General features: G+C 33.3%; 1 protein-coding gene across 2 annotated transcripts; it reads left to right on the top strand.

Moving 5' to 3' along the window:
* Window positions 1-177: 177 nt before the first annotated feature.
* Window positions 178-19,659, top strand: LOC110371140 (serine/arginine repetitive matrix protein 1). 2 transcript variants are annotated; one of them, XM_064041040.1, is made up of 19 exons: window positions 178-301; window positions 519-723; window positions 1,131-1,280; window positions 1,590-1,650; window positions 1,777-1,872; window positions 2,225-2,334; window positions 2,750-3,341; window positions 3,706-3,777; window positions 7,067-7,172; window positions 7,996-8,130; window positions 8,647-8,746; window positions 9,233-9,351; window positions 9,721-9,980; window positions 10,547-10,724; window positions 11,429-11,571; window positions 12,012-12,097; window positions 12,309-12,368; window positions 12,661-13,017; window positions 15,524-19,659. In XM_064041040.1, the coding sequence occupies exons 1-19, from the start codon at window positions 291-293 to the stop codon at window positions 15,653-15,655; spliced, it is 2,973 nt and encodes a 990-aa protein (XP_063897110.1). In that variant the 5' UTR covers window positions 178-290; the 3' UTR covers window positions 15,656-19,659. The 2 variants fall into 2 exon arrangements, with proteins under 2 accessions (XP_063897110.1, XP_063897111.1); XM_064041041.1 differs by lacking the exon at window positions 3,706-3,777.
* The last annotated feature ends 103 nt before the right edge of the window (window positions 19,660-19,762 follow it).

Genomic DNA, 19,762 nt, shown 5'->3' with positions numbered 1-19,762 from the left:
GCCTAACCTGCACCTTTCATTGCTTCAATAAAAATATATTGAAATCCCGGAAAGTGTGAGGAAACACCAAGAACGTAGACCTATGTAAACTCGCTATATAATAGTAGAAGATTATTTTTGGCAACTAACGAGTATTTACGAAATCAAACTGCAAGGCGAGATTCATGTACACTATTCCAAAGCGAGGCAGGCTATCTATGTAACTGTGTCAAGATGTCAGTTTCCGAACGAACGATTTTAGCTTGCTCTAACCATAGACAAGCTAAACTTTACTTTTTATTATTGTCAACATGTCGGACAAGTTAGTATTTTTGTGAAATAAATTGTTATTTTTCAATATAAATCTTGCAATTTACACAATTTCATCATGAACATTTGTGATACAAATGTTATTAATACACGATAAATGTAAAAAAGTTGCAAAGTTACACATTTGTGAAGTGTTTTTATGCGTCGTAAATTCTCCAACATGTGTTCCATTTTTGTCGTGATCGATAATGTATGTATTTTCATTGCAGTGAAGACTTGTTAGGCGATGATTTAGGAGACCAGAGTCTCGCGGACTACAACCTTGGTAATGAGGAGGAGGAGCAGCTCTTGGCTGATGATTATGAGAATGCTGCGCCTCAAAATGTTCCAACATCGATTGGGTCCGGGTACCGAGAACCTTTGGACATGGTGCCTTCGGAATACCCCGCTCATGTTATCGAGTACAATAATCAGGTATTTATGTAATTTAGTAATAGCTTCTCAATTGTTCAATTGTTCAATTTGATCTTTAGACTCATGAAATAACTAATATAAATCATGTTGCATTTTATTGTGAAAGTGGGTCCCCTAGTTATACAGTTTCCTTGAAGTTAAAAATTTGTGACATTACATTGGCATGTCTTCATGAGTAATGTTTGAATGGGTATATGAATATCTAAAAATCATTTTCCTGTTATGGTTACCTAAAATACAAGTCATCCAAAGAAAACAAGACTGAATCATTGTTATTGTCAATCATGTTATAAATATTAACAAATGTTACATTCTAATTATTATAACATATTTTATAAGCATAAAGTGGCTTTTTATGGCACTAAAAGTCTAAAAACAAATGACAATATTTTCAAATAACTTTCTAGCCACCGATGCAGTACCAAGCAATGGCAGACACAGAATGTGTGGTTCCCAACATAACGGTAGAAGTACCGGTGGCACCGATACAGGAACTGCCGACGTACGCACCTTATGAACCACCGGCTTATGAGGAGCATGCCGTTCCACCGGCTATTGTAAGTTCCATATTACAACCTACTCGCTTCTGCAAGCGGTTTCAACCGCATACCGTTAGAACTTGTGCAAGAACCCGGATAAAAAGTAGCCTATAGCCTTCCTCGATAAATGGGCTATCTAACGAACAAGACGGGACTAATTACATATTTTAAAAAGTTTATAATTATGGTATTCATTTAAAAATTATGTCAGTTAATTTTTGGGTAATATAACAACAATAAGTATCCAATATAAAAAAAAAAATAAACATGCCTGTAATTATTAAGTTCTAAAGCTGGATTTTGACGCATTTTCTGTTTGTTTCACAGCCAGCGTCTCCCATAGAATCACCACAGATTGTACCAACAGACATGAATGCTCAAATACAAAGTAAGTAACAATACATTTACATATTTATCAACTTTTTTGTGCTGCCTATAGTTTTTATTAATGCGATCCCAGTTACCTGAAGAAGACAGAAAATTGATTTTAATTTAATTATGTTTTTGTGTATAGATGGTGATCTGGTGGGTAACCGCTCTCGCTTCGTGTCGGAGCGGCCGCCCGGCGCCCAGCGCCTGCCGCAAGTCAGGGACATTCCCGATAGCTTAGGTAATATAAATGGATTTACAAGCATTTTCTTGCATTAAACTTCTATGAGTTTTATACAAAAGATCATGAAAGAAAAAAAGTGAAGGCATTATTGCAAAATTCTTTATTAAAATAGTTGATGGATTATGAATTTAAAATCTTAATCACATTTTTTAACAAATCCGATTAATCCTAACTTTAGCTTTCAAAATATTAGCATGGATTTATAACGTGTTTCTTTCAGCAGATTACAGTGGTTTAACGTGCCATATCTCATCCTTAGCAAACTATGATCTTAAAAGAAATAAATTACTTAAACTTATATTAAACTAACATCAAAATTATATATTCAAGTTATTAAACATTTGAACAGACAAAGTGGTAATCCCTCGCGGTGGGTTCAGTCGCGGGCGCAGCACGTGGCGCAACCCACAGTTCGCGCCGCGGTACTCACATCCTTACAGACGGAATAATATGCATCGGGTAAGTACAAGTATCTACATTACAATATTACTTTACGCATGCAACAAAGTGTGTGCTAAGTAAAAATGTAGATGGAAGGCGAGGAAGAGGAAGACCTAAGAAAAGATGAATGGATTGCCTGAAAGATGATATGAATAGGAAGGTGTCAGTATGGCGAGTGACAGGGAAAATCTAAGCGTAAAACATATTGCACCGTTCCCGAATAAAATCGGGAACAGGGCAGGAGGAAGAAGTCCTCTAGTTGCTGACTTCTAGACTGATGTATCTACCAGTTTTTTTTGATAACTTTTAGTGTTTTTAAAAGTCGTTTTTTTAGTTAAAAAAATAAGTCAAAAATTTGTGAGAGAAAGGTAAAAGTAACTTATTTCCATAAATTCACAAAAAATATATATTGAACATCGATATTTCTTCCTAGGGTAACTTCAACCAGCGCGCATCATTCCCACCCCCTCAACTCCGCCCCAGTCCCCCACAAAACAGACCAGAAATTCGCCCTGAAATGCGTCCTGAAATCCACCCCGAAATCCGGCCCGACATGCGACCGGATATCCGCCCCGAAATGCGTCTCGAACCCCCCAACCTACCCCCACAAATGGGCCCCGAAATATCCCCTGAAAGGCCTATCCTACCCCAAGATATACCCATGTTCCGTCCCCCACTAGAGCGTCCGCAATTCATGCCTCGCTTCCAATACCGGCCGCCGATGGACGAGCGGCCTCAATTTGGGCCTATGAGGCCGAATTTCGAGCCTAGGCCTTTCTTTAGGCCTAGTTTCCCCCCTCGACAGTTCGGGCCTCCTATGAGGGAGATAGTGCCAAATGCTAGTCATATGCCTCAAGTGACGATACGTCAGGCGTTGCCATTGCCGGATAAGAAAGAAGTGAGGGAACCAGAAGTCCGGATGTTGCCGGTACCTTTGCCGGCTAATTTGCCTCCCGGTGGTCTAGCCGGCAAAAAGGTGCTCATCAATCCACATTTCAAAGGAAACTTCCAGCCGCCTGTTGAAGGTAATTCTTGCTGTTTTTTTTTTCTAAGTAGCTTTAAGCACATTTTCACTGGTTCCTGATAAAGTTTCGGTTAGTCCAAAAGTTAAGTTTCCGATAGGCTATCAGAAACTTTATGAGTAAGCAGTGCAACTGTCCAAAATTACTTCATATCCCTTTTCTGAAAAATCAAAATTTAATTATTGAAAAAAAAAATATGAACGAATTTTAAACTGGCATTAGTTTTTAATTCGATTTTAGTATCTAAGGATTAATTAGTAGGTATGTGTGTTTGTTACGTAAGATTTTCTCTAGAGATGATATTTTTTCTATATCGATTACATTAGGTGTTGCCATACTTATATAATTCATAGTACAATGTCGATAGGGTTGCCAGTCTACATTCCGACGCGAATACAAAAGTCGCCGCCCCTCAGTCCTACGATTGAGAGCAAATTCGGTAATTTTAGCATTAATTTATATGTATTGCATGGTTTTGTAGCAACCCTAGTGTTAGTGCCGATATCGATAAGTGTTGTGTTAATATCGATAAAAAAGACGTAACTATTTTGGTTTATTTTATTGAAAAAAAAAAGAATATTTTTTTTTGTTTTACAAAAATTTTAGAAGTAGTATATAAAAATACTTTATCGGTACTAGAATAATTGTTCCATATTGCACAGTATTTATCTACCCTGCTTATTGTGATCTAATATTAAGTTCCTACACAATACACAAAGCACTTAAATCTATTTAGAATAATGACGTAACTTGAGAACATAAGTAGTCTTTGAAAATATGACCTTATTGAAATACTCAATTACGTTAGATATAGGTATAAATACGGTCCCTACTTCGCCAACGGATAGGCAGACAAAGTCAAAGTCAAAGTCATTTATTATTTGCAAACATGGGTACAGGTACAGGTGTTAGGTTTATAAAAGTTCTCCATATTCTACCGTCACATGGGCATGCAAATTATATAAAACAGTTTCAGAATGAATAGAAAAAAAAATAGAAACATATCATTCAAATAAAGTAATAATAAAAATTAATATAGTGATAAATAATTGACAATGTAATTAAAAGACAATATAGGAATAGTGATTTTAATAAAATAATGCATTGATGGTGATTAACGTTCATTTCTTCTCTGTATGAGAAGAAAGAAACTCTGCAATGATACGATAAAAATTAAGATTCCAAGATTTTCTGACATAAAAAGTTAGTTACAAGTGAAGCTAATAAACTCTTTTGCAAAAAAAGCGGGCACCTATGCGAAATCTGAGTTTTAAGGACTTTACGTGTATTTTAAAGGGTTTTAATGATTGTAGTATGTTTCTAGCATCAAAAGGGTTAGCCAAGCATGCGTGAGAGTGTATTCTAAATTTGAATTATGTACAATTGCTAAGAAATTGGTTAAACCTTGTTTTGGACTAATTGCTGGCAGAAAGTTCGTCGGTGTTTTGAAAAGTTTTTGAAGTGATTTTCAGAAAACTGATAATGCAGTTTTAAATAATGATTCATGTACCTTTTTGTTTGATCAAAACATTTTTGAAAAACTATGCGTATTTGATAAAATTTTCACCTGCTCTAAATGGGCTATACTGATGATTGATGGCAATGTTAAGAGTTTCGGTATTTTAGTGTAAAGCGTTCTACTGTTTAGATATTGTACCCACGTGTTATAAAATATCGCTTTTTCATAATTAAACACTATTTAGAGGAGTATCAGTACATTGGGCTGCGACAAAACCGATTTAAAGTTAGCAGTGCCGATCACAACTCGTCTCCTATCAGACTTTGACATTTTTAAAAGTCTTGAAATTCTACAAAATACAGAAAATAGCGCATAGACTGTAAGCACGAGGTCTTAAGGTCTCGTAATCACTGATTTTTCTCGTCTCCTGGGAAACTCCGTAGACCACTGAAGATCTACGAGTCTGAGCGTTCAAATAGCGTGTTTTCATCCCACTGACATTTTATTAAATAAACTTGCCTGCACCGAGATTTTCTGACATCTACAGCACTTTCCTGCTTAAATCATAACAATAATAAGCTATCTTCTCATTTCTTAAGAAACATACGTTTGGCCAATAATTTTGAATTCTTGACTCCCTTTCAGCTAAATCATCGTTTAGTAACCGATACCTATGGAGTTATCGAGAGCTTCAACGCGTCAATAATTTGATTTTTTAGATAGCTTAAACCCTCCTCATCATTTTTCATATGGTTAATTTTAACATTTATCACAAAATTTGGTATTTTTTAAATGTCAAAGTCCGATAGGAGAGGAGTTGTGATCGGCACTGCTTACTTTAAATTGGTTTTGTCGCAGCCCAGTGTACTGATACTCCTCTAAATAGTGTTTAATTATGAAAAAGCGATATTTTAAAACACGTGGGTACAATATCTAAACAGTAGAACGCTTTACACTAAAATACCGAAACTCTTAACATTGCTATCAATCATCAGTATAGCCCATTTAGAGCAGGTGAAAATTTTATCAAATACGCATAGTTTTTCAAAAATGTTTTGATCAAACAAAAAGGTACATGAATCATTATTTAAAACTGCATTATCAGTTTTCTGAAAATCACTTCAAAAACTTTTCAAAACACCGACGAACTTTCTGCCAGCAATTAGTCCAAAACAAAGTTTAACCAATTTCTTAGCAATTGTACATAATTCAAATTTAGAATACACTCTCACGCATGCTTGGCTAACCCTTTTGATGCTAGAAACATACTACAATCATTAAAACCCTTTGAAATACACGCAAAGTCCTTAAAACTAAGATTTCGCATAGGTGCCCGCTTTTTTTGCAAAAGAGTGTATAAGCGTGTTAAAAATGAATTCAGTTGGACATTCGAAAATCTGTTTCCTATGGGCAACATCTGTTTCCTATGGGCATGCTATCCTGTATGCATGGGCAAGAAACTCCCTAGTAATTCTCTTTAAATGTTTATTTATACTACACATTGGAATATTTTATGCGGAAATCACGTAGAACCAATAAACTTACCGCAGGAGAAATAAAAAAAGTAAAAAATACACACATAAGTACAAGTTTCGTGCAGTCGGGTAAATAGGTCTACAAACTATGAAGGTAAAAATGTAATGTAATGTAAAAAAAAAAGTTTTTAGGTAAAATAAGGTTATGTTTGCACTGCACATAATATTATTTTATTTATTGCTACATTATTTACTATTCACGTAAATGTTGGTAACATGTTATATAAATAATTAATATTTTTAAGTGTAGCTTACAATAAATATGTACTTGGATATATTCACATAGTTTGCTTGCGAATGCAAAGACTATTTATTTTTTAGATTCATTTTCACTGTGTCTTTATTTTTTCCCAGGTTACTGAATAATTGATTTTTCGTATTTTACGCACTTGGACAAAAGTCCTTTAATATTCCTCGGCAAATGGGCCCTAAAACACTTAATTATTCCCCATTTGTTTCTGAGATTAGCTTCTCTTCAAAACAATTTTTCAACTGTAGTGAAGTTGTTTTCTGTTTCCGTCAAATAACTTTGCTATTCTTAAGTTAGCAGTTTGCGCAATAGTGTTTTTATATTTTCACAAACATGAACTGTAACTAGTAGCTAACTTTGGAAGAAGAAAACTATATAAAGGACCTTATAAAATCCCTGACAGTCTTATATAAGTCATACTTTATAAAAAAAAGTTTTAGGTTATTGTAATTAGTATTAATTAGTTGTGTATTGTTTATGCTAGGTCCAGTGAAAGACATAGATGACGCAGCAGAGAGGTTCATAGCGGAACAGAGAAACGCACTCGCTCGAGCCGCCGGCAGGAAATATAATAGGAGATCACCACAGAGGTTAGTATTCATATACCTGTAATATCCATTGTTCTGATTTCTTGCCTGTTTCGGAAGGCACGATAAATTGGTGGTGTTTGGCTATCATTTGAACGCGTTTGGCAGTCATTACGGGCAGTCAGAAGCCAGAACGTCTGGCAACCAGTCTTGCCCAGGGGTTGTGGGTTGCCTTGGTAACTGAGCTAAGGAGGTCAGATAGGCAGTCGCTCCATATAAAACGCTGGTGCATAAGTTGGACTGTAAGTCGACCCCAATTTAGTTCTGAAAAGGCTAGGAAGGCGCAGATGTAACAGACCTATAAATTATAAAATGTCAGACAGAGTTATTGGATGATTTATCACTATGAAGTCGTACCATATTATAATGGCATATACATTTTCCATAAATATATTTAATTTAGCTATAAGGATTAAAAAAACTATTTAAACGTCTAATACCCATTAGAAGTCACTGTACTCGATTGAGTACAGTCATATTCCTAAGTGTAAATAAAAGATCTCGTAAAGTTAATGTAGTTAACTTGTTATTTTACTTGATTTATAACACCCTTTTATGATATGAAAAATATTATGTGCGTAGCGTGTTTTTTTTTCACAAAAAATCCAATTATTTTCGCAAAAAAAATTTTTTTTTTCATATTTTTCGTGTATTTTGTGTTTTTCTGTTCCCAATTCTATATGAAAACAAAGAAAATTCCAAAATAATATAAGTACTTTTTCTTTGACCTCTAATGGGCAAAAGGGAACTGAACCTAGTATTTTAATATTATATGGTACCCTAAACACGTATATTTACAGCAAATACAATTTTATATTGTCTCCAGATACATAGAGAACACTACGATAGAGATTGAGAATGACTTAGCTCACAGTCAGCACAGGAGAAGCAACGATGATGATGACTTACTGCGGAGACAGGAGGAGTTCATCAATGCTAACAGGGCTGGTTTGAGAAGAAGGTTAGTATTAATAGGTTTATAAGTTAGGAAATATATTTTGGAGGTAGTAAATGCCGTGTTTTTTAGAGTAGGTGTTGTGGAGAAAATTGGGCAAGATTTTTTATTGGTACTTTTAAAGCAAATGTTTTCAAATAACTACTGATTTTTTATATAACACTCATCTTCAAGAAGATCTTCTTATACAAGTTTCGAATTTCAGATTTTTAGGTCCTTGTTTAATATTGTCGTTCTGACATTTTCTTCGTGATATCTTTTGGTGATTGATTAAGTCGTAAAAACACCACGTATAAACCAAAATATTGATCTCTAACTATCCTACAAGCATTTATTGAATTATTTTTAAGAAATATACATAGAATCAGGATATATTTTTTTAATTCAAGATCTATCAATTCATATTCACATCAGCTTATTACCGTTCACTGCTGAATATAGGCCTTTTCAAGACGTATACTCGTATAACATATGGAATGCTAATAAAGAATCGAGTATATGAATATTGTGTGTATGGTATAGGATGCGTTCCCCGTCCCCCGCGCGTCGTTCAGTCTCCCCGCGACGTTCTCCCGAGCGACGCCCCAGACCTGCGACCGACGCTCCTAGGCATAATGATGAGGTAAGGATCATATCACTAATGTCATTAATTATTTAAAACTAGATCAAGGGATGTTTTATCCGCCTAAATTTGGAATTTAAAAAAGATTGTCCCTTGAGTTTGTTTCGGTGTTCCTTCTCAAGGTATTCAAACAGGAAATTCAGACCCATTTGCAAGATAAATATCATGTATCATTTAAAGAAAGAAATTCTTCACCTATCTATACAAAATATAGTTTCTACTACTTGCGGATTGTCTAGCTTACCAACAATAATATACAAACAAACAAAAAAGTCAGACAGTAAGCGCTTATTTTTTGGAGTCTCGAAGTTGGTGATTGATTCACCCATGCATCAGAGAGCACGTTAATGTCGGTCCTGCTTGTGATTATATAAAAATAGCTGCTATGACCGATAATCAGCTAGTAGGACATAATCATCATTATTTACTAAACTGAAAAAATAAAATTTCGATGATTTGTAAATGTTTCTTTGTATGTAACCCTAGGACAGTGAATACAAGCGTCGTCTGCGTGAACAGGAGAGTTTACGTGAGCGAGTGCTGCGAGCTAAGGAAGTGCGGCGCAGGAAGAATGCCGTCGCCATGCATAAGATGATGCAGGACAAGTTAGTATATATGCACGTATATTTGAACTGAAAATAATCATCAAATACTCCAAACGTTAGAAGACGTCTAGTAAAGGGAAAAAATAATTAACTCTCTTCACTACATAGTATAAAAAAAACCCTTTGTGCGCTTAAATCTTCAAAACTTAAACCAATTTTCATGCGGTTTATATCAGATAGTGTTTCAAGAGGAATTAAAACTATGTTGAACATGATTCAAACTTGTCAAGCATTTTACTGCTTTTAAGACACACAACATAAAATAAGATTTTTAACGAAACACTAGACAAACCTTTATAATTCAAAATTAAATACACTTAAAAACCTCTTCCACAAAACTTTATCTTTAACGCTAATTCATCTTTCCAGGGAACGCGAAACTCACGAAAAGGAAAAAGATAAAGAAAAAGTAACCCAGCCCCAACCAGAGCCTCCCATCCAAGTAGCAGTTCCAGACCAACTGGTGACAGCTCCCGCAGAAATACAGCACAACAAACCAGACACAACCCGCACTTCTCCAGACAAGAAGGTGGAGAAGACTGGGAAAGCGGAGAAGGTCGAGAAAGTGGAGAAGGTCAGGGAAAGGTCGCCGGTTAAGGAGGATAGTGTTGAAGTTAATTCTACTTGTGGTGAGTTTTTTCGTTAATTTATTCTTATTTGTATTTTATATTTGGTTCTTGACACACAGTTTATTTTCTATTAATAGTTAGTAGAGTTTACGTATAAGTGCAGAAAATTCAAATATAAAATTGTATTTTTATATTTTACCTAAGTTTGTGAACTTTTCATCTGTGATAATAATTTACCGCAAAGTAATTTTTGATACCCTTGTCTCCGAAAGTTCTTTTAATTCAAAAGGTTCTCTAAAACATTTTAATTCAAATCGGTCTGTGTCTTTGAGTTATCGAACACAACAAAAAATATGCTGTTATATTGAATGCCTCGTTGCACTGGTTGTTGCGTAGCGCGACTGCTGTGTACGAGGGTCTAAATTGCATTGTGAGTTTTAGACACTTTCGCAAAGCCATCGGGAGTAAGAAGTCAGGGATTTAGCGGTGTTAACACAAGGGCTTGTCAGGAGATTAAACACGATAAGCCCTTTTTTATTTTGTTAAAATATCATAATATTAGAAAAAAGTCTTGGATTTTTAATTTTTTTGTTCAAAAATTTCATGAACCTTTTCTTTTTCCACAGAAAACCTAACCCCACCTCACAAGACAACCCAGAAACGGGAATCAGTGGACAGACTGACGCCTCCCCTGCCGGACAGACGGACGGACAGCGACGACGACCTCGACCTTATACTGGGCGACATCGACGGCATACTGTCCGACGATGACGATAGCGGACGGTTCAAGGATAAGAATAAGAAGTTAGTACAGTTTTTAAGTAACTAGCTTCTACCAGTGGTTTCACCCGCATCCCGTGGGAACCTCTGCACGAGCCCAGATAAAAAGTAACCTATAGCCTTCCTCAGTAACCAATTTATCGAGGAACCCATTTGTCTAACACTCAAAGAATAATAAGAATAATGTTTTTGAATCGGACCAGTAGTTGCTGAGATTAGCGCTTTCGTTAGTGTAAATTTATTAGTAATTACTAGCTTCTCTTAATCTTCTGCCTGTACCAGGATAAAAAGTAGCCTTTAGCCTGTTTAGATACAAACGAAGATTTCATTCTCTAAATTATTAAAAATTAGTATAGCTACGCAACGTGAATGCTTCGTCCCTAGTAACTACTTCAGTCTTCTTGATTAAGATTAAAATGTCGTTTTTGTAGGATCGCAGTCTACCTAAATGTATACTATATTATAATTATATTTTTTGTTCAAACGTTAAAGTGTAACTGAGAAATAGACATAGTAAAATTTCAAGCCTACAGAATTTAAACGTCAATAGTATTATGAAGCTTAAGAGTTTGTTTTTTCGCTTAAACGCGCATGTTTGCTCAAGGATAGTGATTTGATAAAATTTTTCAAAGTTAGATAGCCCATCGTCAAACAACGGTGCAACCTAGTATACTAATACGACATCATCAGTTTTGAAAACAGTATTTAATATGTACTCCTTGTTTCAGACCGGACCCGCCGAAGTCCAAGCCTCAAGTGGACTTACGTTCCAAGCTGCCCCCCAAGTCTTCCAGCGAACACAAGAAACAGCAGCGACAGAAGATCGTCTTCACTGACGATAATAAAGACGAGACCAAGACTAAGAAAAAAGGTTCGTATATTATGTTCTTCTCTAAGAACTAAAGTAATGTTGTGATATAGTACATATGCATATGATAATTTATAGAAAAATTGAATACTGACACTAAATACCAACAATAACACTGACCGAGGCCTTTAAAATGGCCAACGGTACTACTACCAAAGACACTGACACTGTAACTAACAACATTGACACTGGGACTACGGACATTGACACTGAAACTACCGACATTGACACTAGCGACATTGACACGGGAACTATCTACATTTATCCTGGAACTACCGATATTGACCCTGAAACTAACGACATTCACACAGAAACTGCCAAAATTGACTCCGATACTACCGAAATTATCACCGATACTACCGACATTGACATTGGAACTACATACTCTAACACTAGGAATACTGGCACTTACAATATTTTTGAAATCAATATTTATTTTACAGAAAGGTCTCCATCGCGTCGAGCCGTAGTAACGAGTTCGACTGTCACAGAAGACTCTACAACGCCTAGCGAAGCTAAAAAGCCAAAGGTATGAATATATTAAAATCATTAAATTAAAACCATCATCGGCCTATCCTTGTTCCAACTATGTTGAGGTCGGCTTCCAGTCCAGTTAGTACCAGTGTTTTACATAGAGTGACTGCCTATCTGACCTCCTCAACCCAGTTGGCAACCCAATGTGATAAGACTGGTAAACTAAAACTAAAAGTGGTTTACTAAAAAAGTACTGTTCTTTGCAGGTAAAAGCAAAGCTGGACGCAGCTGCAAAATCCAGACAAAGGATAACGTATGAGAAAGAGGTATGTATGAGCTGTCTTAAAAAAAAAACTAAACGTTATTTTTTTTACAAAAAGATAGAAAATGACATGGTTTTATTTTGATTCTTTTTTTTATATAAAACACCCACTTTATCGTCGCTCGGTAATTTTAGCTTTACAAATACATTGGCCGTTTTCCCGCGGTTTTTCTCGCGTCCTGTGGGAGCTACTGCCCGTACCGGGATAAAATATAGCCTATGATACTTGGCAAGAGTGTAGCTTTTGAATTGTGGAAGAATTTTTCAAATCGGTAAAGTATTTTTCCATTTCGCAGCAAGCAGAAAAAGAAAAAGAAGACGACAAAAAATCATCGTTCTCAAACCGCAGAGTTATTCTCCAACGCAAGTCAGGAGCTACCAAAGATAAGTCCGTCTTCTCCAGAATTGAGGTCAAAAGTGACCCTTCGAAGCCTAACCCTGGCATTTTCAGCCGGGCTGTCAGGACAGCTATCGGTACAGAAAGTACCCGAATAGTTATTAAAAAAGAGGAACCACAAGTACAATTTGAAAGTGATTCAGAAATTGATGAGGAATCGTTGTTAGAAGACACGGGGAATACTGCAACGGTGTCCAACTTGCCACATGGAATGACTGACACGAGGTTGAAGACTCTGGCCGGGAATGAAATACAGGTAATTAGAAATTTAGGGTCCTTTTTGAATTGTTTCTTTGGTTTTCTAAGGCGGTTCGAATGTTTCGTTTTGGGTGTTGATGGCATTTTTGGTGGGGTGTTTTAGGAAATAGGGGTTTGTTTATGATGGCTAATAGAGGGAATTCAGATTTTTTGAATATACAACAGAGAAGAATGTTCTCAATAAGTATCTAGGGTCTGTATTTTATGCCTAGTTCCACTTAATATGATGAAATCCTCAGACGCGGCTGTATATCTATCTGTTCGCGAAAAACTAAAAAAAAGATTGAACAGATTTAAATACCGCAACTGTAACAAATAAAATAGAATTCTTGAGGAAGATTTACATCTACCATTCCAAGTTCATTTTCAATGAAATGAATATGGCTGAAATGAAATAAAGTGCTCTTCAAGATGAAAAGTTATAATATGACATAGGTATCATCACTGTTGAACGTGTTGAATTTGGCTACAGTGTTCTTACAAAATTGAACGTGAAAAGTGAGTGAGTTTACATAACTTTCTGAACAAGTAAAACGAGCAGTGACCTTGATGATGAGCATTTTTTTTTGTCAAAATCGATTTTTGTGGCCGAACAAAATATAGCCTACATTACTTGGGTATAGACCATCCCGTCAGCGAAAGATTTTTTCAAATTGGTTTAGTACTTTCTAACCTTTAGAGTACAAAAAAAAAATATACATATATTAGTATAGAGTATAGATAGTACAGAAGTGAAGATTAGGAAGTATGAATGAATACATAGTGGATAATATGATCTGGTTAAAAACTGATCAAAAAGATAAAAATGATCTACAAAATTATTCATAAAATAAATGCCCTAGACTGAGTATTATTTATACATTCAAGCTGCCAAGCCTGTGATATTTGATTACAAACGCGCTGTGATATAACGTGTGATATTTATTTATATGTACATATATTCCTATTGCTTAGACATACACTGTAGTACACTGATTTTAGTATATAATCTTTATTGATTTTAATATGCAGGTTTACTATACATATGAGTTTATATATAAAAATTATCTTTTTCAAATATGTACATGATATTTTGAGTGTAGATTTTTAAAATCTTTTGAAAAATGATGTGGTTTGATATTTCTGTATCAAAACTAGATAATTGACTTCAATAGATTCATGATCGTATAAAAAGAGAAATAGCAAAGGCTGTTCAATATGTTCTGTATAGGTGCTAAATGTAAAAAAAAATCTAATAAAGGATCTCTAGCCTAACTATGTACTAAGTTTTATTGAAATCGGTTCTTTAATTTGGCTTTAAAGCGTAAAAAAACACAGATGAGAGGTACTTTCGCACATAAAATAATTTAGGTTAGAGATAAAAAAACTGAAGATAATGGTGGTAAAATAACTAAGAATTTCTGGTCATTTACTGTTACGTTTTTTTTGTATAATAATCTCACAAATAATTTTGATCGAAATATAGTAAGCCTGCATATTAATTGATATTTCTTAGCTAATACTAAATATGTCAACTATGCAAAAATGCAAACATCCTAATTGAGAATCTCCTTCTCTGACATCCAGTTGGTTTAAATAATATATTTAACATAATCCTGGCGTAATTAAAAAAATAAAAGATATTGACAAATATAGTACTAGCTAATGCTGTTTTTGAATAATGTCTTCGAAATGAAGTCTGTTTTTGGAATCTGAAATTATTTTACACTACCACAATATTTTGTTGTATTTTGAAGAAATGTTATATTAATATATGCCTTTTGCCGATTAAAAGATAAACATCACTATTTTAACTTTATCTATTTAGTTTATAAGTGTTGTAAATTTTAATAATAATGGAATATGGTCAAAATAGGATCTATTACCTATACAGTTTTATCATGATCTGAAAGATATGTTACAAAAAAGATCATGAAAAATTATATTAAATTTGTAGAATGGAGAGATTAGCGCGTTTTTTCTTTTATTTTTCCACAATATTCAATGTTGCATGCCATATGTTAAAATCATGTAATATTTTATAATGAATAATACAGTTTTGATGTGTTAAACTAATAATTTTGAATTTTTTAGAAGATTACTGTGTTTATAAAGATTTTTTTATAGTTTGTTAAATTATGTATTATTATTTATCAATTGGAAAATATTTTATTTCACTTAAATCTAGTCAACTCAAAGAGTATGCGAGAAACATGTTAAAATTGTATTATTGTTATTAAAATAGGAAAAGTGTTAAGTGATTGTTATTATTTAAGCCTAAATTAGATTTACTGTAATTGTGAATAAGTTTTTTGCAGAGATACTGTGTGTAGATCATAAGCGTTCATTCTAAAATGTATTGTATTTCATCTATGATATGTGTTGCCATGTATAAAATTACTTAACATTTTTCATATTTTTAACAGCTGTGTATCATGTATTTACTATTATACATTAACCTAAGTTATTAATATAAGAAAAAATATAAGTTCTGAACAAAAAACAAACACCCACGAATTTTCCAGAATTTAGTATTGGATAAAGAAGAACGATCAGCGAAGATAACTTTCAAAACTACAGTAGCTGCTGAAAACTTCAAAAAGAAATTTAATAACAAGATGGTCGCCGCCAGCCGATTGTCCGTCACGTTGCGCTGAACACGAAATGATGAAACTTTTTATCATTAATCATCACGTAGAAATGCGTCTTATGTTCGCTATGTTCAATGTAGTGGATGTTAACAATACTTTGTATGGAATTGTAAACATAGACACATGTTTTAGACTCTGGTAGAATATGTCAAAGTTGTGTCAAAATTGCTTACACATATGTAAAATTACAGAGTATACAATGTTATTGATATTTTTGTAATTAAGCCATGTTTAAGTTAAAACTAGACAGTTATGTTCTTACTTGGTTATCTGTATGTTATTTCTGTAGATTTAGAATCCTGCTACCGTTTGATAGATTGGTAATGTGTGACAGATAATTACCTATATTTGGAGTGACTCCAAAACATGAACACTAAACACCTAGTAGTGGCTCTGTATGTATTAAACGCAAATTTTACAAAAAACCCTGCGATATTTTGAAAAATACTCCTAATGTTCTTTGATCATAATAAAGAAACACTACAATAAACAGATTGTAAAGTAGAATCAGCACATATTTACTCAAACATGAAAAAGTCACTTAACTGATATATTTCATTTTTGGCTTCACTAGAATCATTCGATTGCCAATCTATATCTATGGTAATTTCTTAACATATTCTAACATTTATGTCACGAAATAGAAGATTAAAAAAATTGAGTTAGAGAAATCTAAAATTAATGTTTACAAATTGTACATTTTTAGCATTTAGTTCTAACGTTTTATATAGACAAACTAACTATCAATAAATAGTGTTCTCTTATTTGAAATAGAACTCGCAATATTATATAGTTCACTGCCAATACCGGTCATTGATGTCTTACGACTATTTCCAATATCATATGTATTCGTTAATTTGCTTACTAGACATAGGAAATTTGACATAACTTATATGGGACGTATGTAAAAGTATAGGGAACGTCAAAATGGCAGTTTACCATAAAATTGTTCTGCTTGATAACTGTAATGATATTTACATTACACATGATTTTTTTTTTTCAAAAATTTTGGGTATTTTTCTTTTCTTATTATGGTAAATAGGGGTTTTATTGTAGTATTATTTTTAGGTGTATACTGTTTGTATAATTAGAAGGTCAATTTAACTATTCATCACATTTTAACATGTTCCCAAAATTGTATACTCTTACCTAGGGGTATTGGGTTTCCCAGGAAACTGAGTTAAGGAGGTCAGATAGGCAGTCGCTCCATGTAAAAAGATACAGGGTGACAATTTGACAAAACGAATTCAGGTAAAGCAATATTAGATTTTTAGTTTTATTGCTCAAGTCTTTTATACACAACCTATACCTTTGATTAACACTAATATAAAAGTTTGGAAGTGTTTCAAAGTTATAAATAATTCTGCTAATAGGTTTATATTATATAGGATCACAAGGCTTCCTTTTATCAATAAAGTATTCGAATATACCAAATCTACAAAATGCTTTATGATGAATATTCGTTTTCAGATATATTAATGCCATATTATAATGTTATCTCAAATTATCACCCTGTATTGTTTAACTGTGAATTACAATATTAAAGATTGAAATTTGACATAATTTATATGAAGCCAATCCTCAGTAAGTTGTTGTATCTGTAACAAACTAAATTAATATGTATTTTTAGTTTGTAATTTTGTGTGTTTTTGACCAATAGTTAATTCTCTGCAATCAGTCAACTATGTTTGTAAAATTGCATTGGCAAAATATAAACGATATGGCAAATGGTCCCTACATGCAATATTATTTAAAACATTACATTTTATTTGTATGTTTATCAGGTAAAAACATATTTGATTAGTATAATACTGAATTGTACAAAATTTGCTTCTTTGTGGTTTCCAATTATCTTATACTTACAGAAACTTTGTTACAAGTAATTTATATTCGTTCATGCATATTTAAGTTTTTCATATCAATATATGTAATTTCAAAAATCTTGTATAAACAAATAATTAATAGCTAGTATATTATTTTTGTCTCTTCACTGTTTTCCAATGTTACCTAAACATTGCTTTGTATTGAGACTTACATGTATTACTATATTATCATAGGTGTGACAAAACGAAAATATGAAAAAGTGACACTACAACAAATATTAGCCACTTCACTGTTCACGATGCAGACACAATCTGTGTATCACATATGACTCCTGAGACAGGGGAATTATTAACTGTATTCAAACACAAAGTACTAAAATGCAATAATGTACATGTAGCACTCTATATAACTACATATATATGTACCTACTTACTAAGTTAAAATGTATTGTCGAATGCAAACTTATGTTTTTCTGTGTAAAGGACGCCATTTTATTGAATATTAAAATTATACTAGCTCATACTTAGCATTTTTTGTAAGTATTTCATGATTATGTTATCAAAAGGTTTCATCGACTTTTTAATTATTACTGAAATGTATGATTGACTGTAAAAGCTTCCAACTTTACCATTTACTTGAGTTAAAATTGCTACTAAACAAAGTTTGTATTATTTAACCAAGATATTATAACTATTTGTAGTTTTTCTAACACCAGTGTGACAAGCTATTTTACAACTAAATGTGGTTGTTTATTCACAGTGTAACTAAGAATTAATACATGTATTGTATGGAGAATTTTTACCTGTATCTTACATCCATACAACAGTAGGAAAAAATTGAATATGTTTGTTAACAATACATTAACATGTTTTATTTATATAGACGCTTTTAATAATGTGACTCCTGTTTACTAAACTTGCAAATTAGGTTATGCGTTAGGCACTGTCATAAATAGATGTCGGATTATATGCATCTACATCTTCACGTTATGCAAGTTCATATAAGGCAATTTAAGTGTTATTGCACATTTAGGTACTGTCCTATAAATTGTAATTATTTTAAGGGGTGCAATAAGTCACGCCTGTTTAATTTGGAAACTACGGACAAAGATATTAGGCGTTTATCTCACAAGATCTCTCGGCCAATGCGCTAATTGAAAATTGTGTGTGTTTGAACAGAAAATAATTTCTGTGGATTCCAAAGTGGGTGTTTTTTAAACAGACTTGAATGTCTGATCAGTCATATTTATACAAATTGTGAAAATAAACGTGATTTAACCACTTCACTGTCCACGATTCAGACACAATAGTTAAACAATTGGTGTGTATCATATATGACTCATGGGACAGGGAAGTTATTAAAACAAATATATTTGAACACTGCATTTCTGTACATATTGCCCACTTACTGCATATTTTGGCATTATGACAGTGCATATAATCCGATGTCTAGTCACAAATTACACATTTTTCTTGTGTGTAAAAGTTTTACTTACATAAGTAGGTTGAAAATACATATTTACTTTTTATTCAAATAATGACGAATTATAATGTTGCGATAACTTAGTACCATAGATAAAGTAATATAGGTGCTTTTAATATTTTTCTTGTATCTTTGCATTTATATTTCGGTACTCAAAACGTGTTATTTTAGTACTAAAAATTAGGGAAAATTATTCCTATCAAAGCCATAAAAATTACATTTATCAATTATTTTTATTTAGGCTCTCTTCAATCTAAAAATAAATACAGAAAAGTTTGCTGTATTTTGATGTTCTTCGATAAAAAATGTTGTTCTCTTGTCTTTTATTATAAAATATAACTTAAGTTTGTCTTTTTTAGTGTTTAGACGTGACGAAGTATAATGTTAGACGTAGAGCTAATTTTACTTTCGTCGAGGCCGCCTTGTACTGAGTGATTTTAAGACTTAGGTACATGATTCTTGCGATACTCGGTTTTGAAGCGAGATGGAATATTATAATATAATCGAGATTATTTGAACTATTGTTTATGTACAACAGTCTTTTTTTTACTGATTATTAAAAACTGGTTCAGTATTTTTTTGGCTGATATAAAGGTTTGCCTCGATTCTTTCACTCATTTCGAGGCGACCTCGTCAAAAGCAAATTTTCGCATTGCGACCCATTGTTATTATAATGCAAATAAAACTATGCTAGAAGTGGAAAATTTGTTTATTTTTTTGTACAAAATCCAGTTTCTAAATAATGTGATAGCGTTTTTTATATACTACATACATCGGATCTCAGGAAATAAATATTCAACGTAAATA

The sequence above is a fragment of the Helicoverpa armigera genome, chromosome 24 (assembly GCF_030705265.1).
Source record: "Helicoverpa armigera isolate CAAS_96S chromosome 24, ASM3070526v1, whole genome shotgun sequence".
In the NCBI taxonomy this organism is placed as follows: domain Eukaryota; kingdom Metazoa; phylum Arthropoda; class Insecta; order Lepidoptera; family Noctuidae; genus Helicoverpa; species Helicoverpa armigera.
Note: the sequence above shows the minus strand (reverse complement) of the source record. Positions and strands in the feature narration are given on the sequence as shown.